The sequence below is a fragment of the Diplotaxodon limnothrissa genome, linkage group LG4 (genome assembly GCF_057381915.1).
Source record: "Diplotaxodon limnothrissa isolate DT_005_m linkage group LG4, D_limnothrissa_male_GT1.1, whole genome shotgun sequence".
In the NCBI taxonomy this organism is placed as follows: domain Eukaryota; kingdom Metazoa; phylum Chordata; class Actinopteri; order Cichliformes; family Cichlidae; genus Diplotaxodon; species Diplotaxodon limnothrissa.
Genome location: NC_140599.1, coordinates 12,215,752 through 12,226,243, shown reverse-complemented (window position 1 = coordinate 12,226,243; position 10,492 = coordinate 12,215,752). Strand labels below are relative to the sequence as shown.

Below are 10,492 nucleotides of genomic sequence, written 5' to 3'. Positions count from 1 at the left end.
CGGTTCGATCCCTGGGCTCTCTGTCCTGGTCGTTGTGTCCTTGGGCAAGACACTTTACCCTACTTGCCTACTGGTGTTGGCCAGAGGGGCCGATGGCACGATATGGCAGCCTCGCTTCTGTCAGTCTGCCCCAGGGCAGCTGTGGCTACAACTGTAGCTTGCCTCCACCAGTGTATGAATGTGAGAGTGAATGAATAGTGGTATTGTAAAGCGCTTTGGGTGCCTAGAAAAGCGCTATATAAATCCAATCCATTATTATTATTATTATTATTATTATTGTGCAATAAACACTGTATCACAATCATGAGTCTTAATTGTAGAGATTTACACCAACTCTGTGTTGATGAATATGGAGTCCAATCTATCATGACGTCATTTGAAGCTCAGCCAAGCATGTCTCACTTATAGCTGGTTAAATGTTTTAGTTATAATCTCACCACTTCAACCAGTAATCTACTACTTCCAGCTGGTAAACCATTTAACAGCTTTGAGTGACCAAATTCACCTTTCATGATGTTTACTTAATAAATAAAACAGTGTTTGCACTTTTATCTTGCTTTTAGTTAATGTTAACCCATATTGCCACTCATAGCTATACTTTTAGCAAATCATACTTTTTTCTTTTTTTTTTAACCACCCAGTCATGGTTTATTTAACCAATACCATTTTCAAATTTGTTGACTTTCACTCAGGTGTTCAAACATTTTTTACAGTAGAGAAAATTTCTTCATGTAAAACCTGGCTAACGCAGAAGCTAAACTTGAGCTACCTAATCCTAATTAAGAATCATTGTTCCCTACTTATTGTATGTGTCTACATTAATGCAACATCTTTTTCAAAGTTCAGAGTTATAGCATCACATCAAATTCACAGCTGTGTAAATGTGTCCGTAGTATCTGTACAGTCAGGACCTGGTAGCATGCACATGATTATTAAGACCTCCTTTATTCTCTGCAGACCCAAGAAAAAAGACATGTGGACTGCATCATATTTTCCTACACTCTCATCTGGTTGGGGCTTCCTTTTCTTGATTTCTGGAGAGAACGTATTTATCAGTTCCTCGGTCAAAAGGAGTTTGAACTCCAGGTACTGGGAGGAGTTCTTTTTAGAATTTCAGAGTTCTCTCTGAAGCCACGAGTTGGAGTAAAAGCTTCGCATGTTTGTTGTTTGTTTTCTTCTGAATCTCATTGCACTGCATGATGGTTTCAGCATTCTCTTGTCTTATGGTAAGACTCACCTGTTTGCCCAGAAGTCACACAGGTGAGTTTGACATCCAGTTATGCATCCCTTAGATTTTGGAGTAGCAACAGCAGTATTCTTTCTTCTTCTTTTTTCTCCTGACAAAAACAAGACGATAGTTAAATACTAATGTACGAGGACAAAACCTGTGATGAAACTATCGCTGATTTAAAAAAGAGATGAGAATGTTCTACAGGGATGAGATCCAATCAGAATTGAAAGTGTGTAGAGAAGCGGGGTGATTTTAGAAGTTAGCCATGCACAATTTGATCTGTTGCCAACAAACAGGGTGGTGGAAACTCCTATGCTCCCAGTTTCTCATGAAAAGTTGCCTACCATAGCAGTATAGTTTTGCAACATGGCATTTGGGTCTTCTAACTAAAATAGGAACATAAATAGCACCATCATTGCCAGACCTGGCTCACATCTGGTTGACATACACCCTGCCATGACACCAGTCAGTCAGAAGTGCCAGCTTGATGCCGGATCTGGGCCAGACCTGTTTTCTATGAGCCTGGGCCACATAAACCAAACCAAAATCGGCCAGATGTGGCATGCCATTACACAAACAGTGCCATCTACGCCAGGCCTGGCCCATATCTGGATGACATACCACTTACCATGCCAGAAGTCAGCCAGCAGTGCCAGGTTGACTCCAGCTCCGGGCCAGACCTGTCTGCTATGTGGGTTCAGGAGTGCCATGAGATGATCATGTTCAAGAGGCAGCAGCTGTGGTTAAACAGGAAGGTGGAGACAATGACCTGCTGGCCAGAATCCAGCGAGACCCCTACTTTGCACCCATTCTAGGGCAGCTGGATGCTTTGCTGGACCCCAAGACCTTTACTGGGCGTGCTCCACAGCAGGTACAGCACAAAAAGCCTTATTTTTATTCAGATTCTGGCAACAGATGAATGTTTTCAGCCAAGCTGCAGCTCTCCTATTACTGCAGCTGTGTCTGCTGCCCCCTTGGTGACTGTGAGGACTGTTAACAAACTAATGGTATAAAAATGGTTTTTTTTCTCCCTGCTCTTCATCTTCAGGTGGCAAAGTTCCTGGCTGAAGAAGTACGCCCCCTACTGGAGCCATATGAAGCTAATTTGCACGTCAAGGTTGAGCTTGTGGTTTAAATCCTCTGCAGTCAGGGGATGTGCCAGCGTGTCTCATGACTGATTAAAGATTTTTATTATTTTATTATGTTATTTTATTTATTACTTATTTATTTTGTCCATTTCAACTGTTTTTTTTTTAAATGACAAAAACCAACAAAACAAACAAACAAAAAATACATATATCAATCACCTGGATCACCTGTTGAGAAAGGAAAAAAAGAGAAAACAAGCAACAACAAAAAAGAGAGCAATATAATAAACAACATCACGATGATCTATGTGAATATAACAGTAAATACTAAATATTGAATATTATTGTAAGATCAACAGCACACAGTGTGCTTTGAGGTAGGAGCCAAAAAGGGTGTAGTTTGTGTGAGCACCCGTGTGTACACCTGTGAGCATGAGCGCACTTGTATGTAACAGGTTCCTTCATGTAATGATCTGCTAGAGGGTGTGTGTGTGTGTGGGGGGGGGCACAGCCCCGTCCTCCAGGGCATGAAGCAGGTATGGAGGAGATCAAGACTCCAGACATCCAGAGGCCCCCAGAACACAAGAGACCAAGGAAGACCAACAGAGGGGCAGCTGCGCCACTGTCCCAGTAAGAGCTGAGGAGAGTCCTAGATGAGGGGTCACTCAGCAGCTGTGGAGCAGAAGCCAGGGGGGGTTGCAGTGACGCGCCCATGAGCTCCGCCGGCAGCCAGCTGCGCCAGAGTGACCGAGCCCCAGGCCAAAAAGCCAAGGGCACCCCGAAGGGGCCCTAGCGAGCCCCAGGCTCCAGGCCCCTACAAGCAGCGACCAGGAGTGAGCCGGTGCGTACCTGGACGCCCATCCCTGGACACAAAGAACCACCGATGTCTGAGGGCATCTGGAGACATACATAAATAGACACTGTACACACAATCACACTCCCCAAGCGTAGTCTATAACCCAGGTCTAGGTACCCTTGCCCCTGGAGGGGGAAACTACACCCAGACCCAGGTAGTGTTACCCTCTTCCCTGGGGTGGAGAGAAGCAGACCACCCCGACTTCCGCAGCAGCAGGGAGGCCCCCAATCAGACGGCCAACTCCTCCTCCTAGCCCCCCCGCCCCAACAGGCAACAGAGAACGGGGGTGAGAGAAGACTCCAAACCTCCCTCAGCCCGCTCATATGTAGTGTTGATGCATGTGTGTTCTAAGGTGCATTTAAAACCCAGGAGGGCATGGAGCTACCTGCCCAAGAGCAGCAGGTAAGCGCATAGCCCCTCCTGATAGCCCTCAATGTCTACGTGTATTTAAAATTGAGTAATACACATCACATATTCTCCATAACCAGTGTGATCGTATTTGCTGAATGTTGTTGGAGAAAGTTGAGTCATGATTTTGATTGTGCAATGTCATGGAATAGCGTCCAATATGTCATGTCCTAGGGTCATTATGGGAGTGGTGAAGTTACTGAGTTACTATTTAAAAGCTAACAGAGAGCTACCATTCAACCTGCAATCAGTCATCCCTCATCACAGAGTGAGTACAAATGCCTCCTCTTTCACTCATTGTTACTCTAACTTAATGTTTTGGTGTTGTAAAACTGTTACTTTTAGCCACGCCTTCTGCTGTAGTCGATATGTTCTTTAATAGGTTTCTTTTTTACAGTTCAAACTTTGTTTTGTAGAGAAGGTTGCTTTGATTTTGTTGTATCTATCTCCACATGCTCTATAGCAGCATGCAGCTGTGGGCATTACTCCCCGTCTGCCTGGCTTTCTTTGGCACTGCAGGCATTTGGACTGTGTGAGTGTTTCATTTCCTTTCTTAACTCACTTCTCATAAAATGTTTTACCTTATTTCTCAAACCCAAACACATTGGCAGTGGTCTTTATTCAGACCTCTTGTCTGTGTAAATCAGTACAGCAAATGTGGACGTATTCACAACCCATGTGTTGTGCTGGTGTCAATAAATGCAACTATTCATGCCTTGAGGTTGAGCTCAGTCATGCCTCTGTGAAAAGCTGTGGGCAAGCAAACTGATAAAGACATAAAACATGCAGTATAGGTTATCTATAAGGTTTGTCTTCAGTTTAAAGTACATATTTAGCTTAGGATAGGTGCCTAAAGGTACTTTATATTAAACATCTTGCTTCCACGCCTGCAGGATTTGCACTACATCTCTCTGTGAACTTTCATTTTGATGTTAGCTATACAATTGTTGATTAAAATATATTTTATAAGATGTGTTCCAATCTAACCAAGACCACATTAAAACTAAAAATAAGAAATATTACATGTTTTTTCTTGTAGTATATGCATGTGTTAGGTATCCCTCAGTTAGTTATTTAGTTGATTACCACCATGTTGGACCAACTTTTACTCTCAGAACTGCCTAGGGTCTTCATGGTATAGATGCATTATACATTAGCTTTAGCTAATGTATAAACACACTAACTGCAACAGTTTAGCTAATATAAATTATATTGCTAAAAGTATTTACACGTTTAGCTTCACTTTCATGTGAACTTGACTGATATCCCATTTTTAATCCATAGGTTTTAAAATGATGTTGGCCCACCCTTTGCAGCTATAACAGCTTCAACACTCCAGGAAGTCTCTCCATGTTTATGTGAATTTTTGAGCATTTTTCTTTTTTTTTGTGTCCCGTTTGGATCTATAGCCATCAGAATTGTTGTCTTAAGGCCATGAAAGATGCCAAGCGGATTTATTTTACCAAGTGGATCATCATGGCCTTGCCATATTGGTCCATTTGATTGACCTTTATTATAATTATGAATTTATTTTATTTTCAGTTGCTACAAACGGGACAGACATGACTGGGGGATAGGACAGGGAGAAAGAATGAAAGAAAGAGAGGGAGAGAAAGAAAACCAAAGGGGAGAAGAGACGGTGAGAAAGGGGGGAAGAAAGAAAAAAAAACAAACAAACAAAAAAAAAAAACACCTGGGTCACCTGTATGGAGAAAAAAAAACAGAAGAGAAAGCAAACAACAAAGAGCAACATAATAAGAAAAAAAAGCACCATCACAATAAACTAGCTAGCAGTAGATACTAAATAATAAACGATATTGTGCAGCACGCAAGATAGACAGCGCACAATGTGCTTTGAGGCAGCAGCCAAGAAAGGTGTAGTCAGCGTCTGTGAATACCCGTGTGTACACCTGTGTGCATACCTGTGTGGATCAGCATGCTTGTATTCCAAAGGTTTCTCCATGTAATGATCTGCTAGGGAGTGTGGGGAGCCACAGCCCCGCCCTCCAGGGTATGAAGCAGGTATGGAGGAGATCAAAACTCCAGACATCCAGAGGCCCCCAGAACACAAGAGACCAAGGAAGACCAACAGACGGGCAGCCGCGCCACTGTCCCAGTAAGAGCTGAGGAGAGTCCCAGATGAGGGCTCATTCAGCAGCCGCGGGAGCAGAAGCCAGGGGGAGTTGCAGTGACGCGCCTGTAAGCTCCGCCGGCAGCCAGCTGTGCCTGAGTGACCGAGCCCCAGGCCGAGAGGCCGGGGGCACCCCACCTCCGAAGTGGCCCGAGCGAGCCCCAGGCTCCAGGCCCCGATAAGCGGCCACCAAGGAGTGAGCCGGTGTGTACCCGGACGCCCACCCCCAGACACCATTTTTCTAGAAGCACATTTGTGAGGTCAGACACTGATGTTGGACGAGAAGCCCTGGCTTGCAGTCCCTGATCGAATTCATCCCAAAGGTGTTCTGTTGGGTTGAGGTCAGGACTCCTGTCAGGCCAGATATGTTCTTCCACAGCAAACTCGCTCACCCATGTCTTTATGGACTGTGCTTCGTAAACTGGTGTGCAGTCAAGTTGGAACAGGAACCATCCCCAAACTGTTTACACAAAGTTGGGACCATGAAACTGTCCAAAATGTCCTGGTATGCTGATGCATTATGAGTTTCCTTCAATGGAACTAAGGGCCTGAGACCAACTCCTGAATAACTATGCCATAATCAAAACCACCAAACTTTGCACCTGGCACATTGCAGTCACAGTCGTTCTGCTGGCATCTGCCAAACCCAGACTTGTCCATCAGATTGCCAGACGGAGAAGTGTGATTCGTGTCTCTAGAGAACATGTCCTCATGTCCTTATGTTATATTAAATTCTCTCACAAATGTTTGTAGAAGCAGTCTGCCTGCCCAGGTGCTTGATTTTTTTCTACTCGGTCCTGGTGGTTTTCAGGTGTTTACACATCTGTCTGTGTGTGCACTGAGTTTAACATGAGAGCATGACAACTATAAGGGAAAATGACTAAACTTATCAGATTTGGGGATGACATTAAAATGAAGACTGTGCAAGAGCTTGGCATGGTCACAAGCAGTTTTACTCAAGTTTGGGAATCTGCAATAATAAGTATGCTTGGCTTCTCAAACAGTTATATATGTATATAAAAAATGTTTAATCATACCCTTGCAAAGGCACAAACATTCAGCAGTCACCAACAGCCTTATTTCTTTCCATCAGATTTGCAGTAGCTGTAACAAATGGATCAGTCAACCTAACAGAGGGAATCCCGTACATCAGGTCGGTGTAAATCCTTTCTGTTCCAAGAGCCGAGTACAGAATAAAGGACTTAAACTGAAATAACGGTGAACTGGCAGGCTGCTGTCGTCATGTTCACAGCCTTAAAGGAACCTCGTGATTCACTAATTTGTCTTTCTGCTGCTAGCCAGTGTGGCACTTCCAACCCACAGAGCTGTCTCTTCTCCCAGGTCTGCAACATCTGCTGCTTTTTAGGTAAAAATTATTCAAATAAATATCCCAATATAGAGGAAGAGTGCTTGCTATCTGATTTCCCTAATTAGTTCATTTAAATTCAACAGCAGCTGCCATTTGTCAGAGCTGTAGTTTCACTTTGATTCTCTGCAGCTTTGGTCATTTTTCGTTCGTTTCGTAACCACCTTATGTCCGTGTTTCTCAGCCCTGTGGGTCGTGGCGATCCGTTTCCAGCAGGTCAGAGACTATGGTGATCACGGAAAAGGCAACATTGCCAGCATTGTTTTAGGATTCACCTCCTCCATATCGATCTCCGTCACCGGGAACTTCCAGGTAGCACTTTTATCTTGTGAACTTGTTTTACTCTGTTAAAGATTAAAACTTTATCCGTGAAAAATAACATGAAGATGACTGTATGCTAATCAAACTCTCCACTCCCCTCTGCTTGTCCTGTGTAGCAATCAGTTTTAATGATTATTCACACTGTGGGAGCAGTCCTGGCTTTCTTCCTTGGCCTGGCCTACTTCTGGGTACAGCTGTATCTAACTTATCGGGCTCAACCATCGCAGGACCGATGGTGGGTGGGGCCTGTCAGGGCGACCTTCTGCATCATCTGTACCATCACGGTTATTGTTAGTATCCTTCCTGTCTTCAAACTCCTTCATGCAATCCAAGATAATGCTTTTGCCCATAGTAAGAATATTCAGTTGTGGAGAATTTTTAAATTTGTATTTATTTATTTATTTATTTTAATTTTTTTTACATTTTAAGAACATTTTCAGTTATTTTAATTTTAAAGAATATGTCCAGAATGAGCTACCTATTTCTATATCACCTAACTTCAAAATATATCTATTAAATTAAGATTTTTCTTTAGTTTTTTTTTAAAACTTATTGTTAATGCAACTATCCAGTTGTCCAACCACATGGTTGCCACTTAATGTATTTAGAAGACACGGTAAAGACAACCTGTAAAGTTCAAACTGAGCATCAGAAAGGGGAAAAATGGCGATTTAAATGTCTTTGAACATTGAATTGTTGTTGTCGCCAAACATGCTTGTTTGAGTATTTCGGAACCGCTGATCTGCTAAGAATAGGAAACTGAGGGTATGATTGACGTGGCTCACCAAAGATAGACAACAGAAGACTGAAAAAAACGTTGTCTGGTCTCAATTTCTGTTTCTATTCAAATGGTAGGGTCAGAAATTGGCACAAATAACGTCAAAGTGTGGCCCAATTCTTCTTTGTATCAAAGGTTCAGGCTGCTGGTGATGTAATGGTTTCTGTTGCTACACTTTGGGCCCATTAGTATCAAATGACCATCATTTGAATCCTACAGTCTACCCTTTTTCACCACAGCGTACTAATTTTCACTTTATCCTACCAGTGCCATGTCACGAAGCTCAAATCATCAAAAATTGGTTTGTTCAACCAATTCTCTCAAAACACATGAACAATCACCAGATCTCAATAAAATAAAGCACCACTGCATGTTGAGGAAAGGGACATTTACATCATGGATGTGCAAACGACAAATCTGCAGCCACTGTGTGATGCTGTCACGTCAATATGGAAATCTGTACTATGAACACAATTTAAGCGGATAAAATGGGTCCAACCCAGTACTTGCAAGGTGTACCTAATAGAGTGGCCAGTGAGTGTTGATACGTTTGTTTTAACACTGTATTTCTAGTGCATTGCAATAAGTGTTGAGGACCGCTGTAGATTCATGAAAAAATACTGATACATGCAGTATTTGCTGTGACTGTGGTTTCCCATTTCTTTGAACTTTTTTAAATGACTGAATTCTCATTGAGCTCATATTGAACCGTACTGTGTGAAGAGCTATTTCTCACATGCATTTTAAATGAGCCCTCTCACTGCTGTGACTATACATCCCTATACACAGACAGTGTTTGGGCTGAGAATAAACACTATAGTGTCTGAAAGCATCAATGAAGCAGCAACTAGTGTTAGGCTTACTATTGAATTTACTCTGATGTGCGGTTGTTCAGCATCGTGCTCCTTAACTGCTCTTCTCTCCTTCAGTGTCCATTTTCCACATCACAGGCTTTTCCTCTGGAGCTGCTGCGTGTGAATGGATTCTGGTGATGTCGTTCTTCTGCCTCTTTGGCCTTTTTGCAGCCGAGTTCAGACACATCGACTGCCACAGCCTCACCGTACAGAAGCAAATGTTTACGAATGACCGCAGCCACGCATCAATAGAAATGAATGGTTATGTTATAAATACAATTAGCTAAAAACACTGTACTGGATCTGTGTGCTAGTACACATGGTTCAGAATGCATTATGTTCGGTCATTATATATAGAACTGCTTTTTAATTTATTTGCATGTTTTCCATTTTGAAGACTCAGTACGGCAGATCTGTTTCATGATCTATGACAGCATCTTTTGATGTGATTCATCATGTTTATGTCATTACTATCATTAGTAAATTATTTTACTATTACACAGTCAACTACCATACGGGCAGCATTTTCTATTTATAAATTTTTAGAAGAATTTCAAATAAATAACTTGGGTACAGAGACGCGTGTCTATCCTTTTATTATTTTGAAAATTTTGTGAATGCTAGTTTTAGGTTTTGTTCTCGTGTTAAATACAGAAAATAGACAAAAATCAGGTACTTCTTCGTCCCATACAGCAATAACCACAGACTAACACATGATGGCGCTGTTTAACAATCTTAATCTGCTACAACAGCCTCTACATGATCCCTCTCTTATTATTTAAGCCACTTCTTAAAATCATTCATATACCCTCTTTTCCTCTCTTGCGTTTTCTTATTTTCATCTTCATGATGTGAAATCAACTGGTGATTGCACGCAGTGAAAACCAGTGAACATCAGCTCTTTTTCTGCAGCATTGTCCACCTGTCAGCTGGAGGAAGCTTTAAAAGGAGGATGGCGGTATGGAGGAAATGTTGAGTTATTGAGAAAACGAGAGAAACAAAGGCCTTCATATGGCGTAACACACGAGAGAGTACTGTAAGATACATTTAAAATGGTTCATTCTTGAGTTTTACCTGCACTTTAAACTTCCTTTTTTATAATTGTCAGAAACACCACCGGCCAGCGGGGGTGCTGTTGAGCATTTCTGGCTGCTGATCATTGGGCTGCTGGGAAAATGCACCTCTGGTGGCATGCCAACATGTTTTTTTGTAAGATACCTCCAATTTAGAAGGAGGTTTCGCATTCACTGCAATTTGTCAAGGCTATTTGCAGCGGGCAAAACAATGAAGCTCTCATAGCTGATGCTGATAGTGGGAGAGGTCCTACTCTTGGCTCCAGCATGCAAACTCTTTCTCTCATCCAAGTTCTTTATTTATTTTAGAATATTATCTCAGGGTCTGTTGGTAACATCTTGGTCGTGCTTTGTGAACATCAACATATCTAATTTTGTTTGTATCT

At 42.3% G+C, this 10,492-nt stretch overlaps 1 protein-coding gene across 1 annotated transcript; it reads left to right on the top strand.

Annotated features, from left to right (window-relative positions):
- The first annotated feature begins 4,035 nt into the window (after nt 1-4,035).
- tmem150b (transmembrane protein 150B) lies at nt 4,036-9,320 on the top strand. Its single transcript, XM_085352201.1, has 6 exons — nt 4,036-4,115; nt 6,808-6,867; nt 7,013-7,080; nt 7,265-7,392; nt 7,518-7,695; nt 9,109-9,320. The coding sequence occupies exons 1-6, from the start codon at nt 4,036-4,038 to the stop codon at nt 9,318-9,320; spliced, it is 726 nt and encodes a 241-aa protein (XP_085208327.1).
- The last annotated feature ends 1,172 nt before the right edge of the window (nt 9,321-10,492 follow it).

Excerpts from the sequence above, each read along its gene's own strand:
- tmem150b (XM_085352201.1), top strand. The coding sequence starts at position 4,036 with ATGCTCTATAGCAGCATGCAGCTGTGGGCATTACTCCCCGTCTGCCTG. Across the intron at positions 7,393-7,517 it reads CCGTCACCGGGAACTTCCAG|CAATCAGTTTTAATGATTAT; the intron begins GTAGCACTTTTA and ends TGTCCTGTGTAG. Across the intron at positions 7,696-9,108 it reads TACCATCACGGTTATTGTTA|TGTCCATTTTCCACATCACA; the intron begins GTATCCTTCCTG and ends TCTCTCCTTCAG.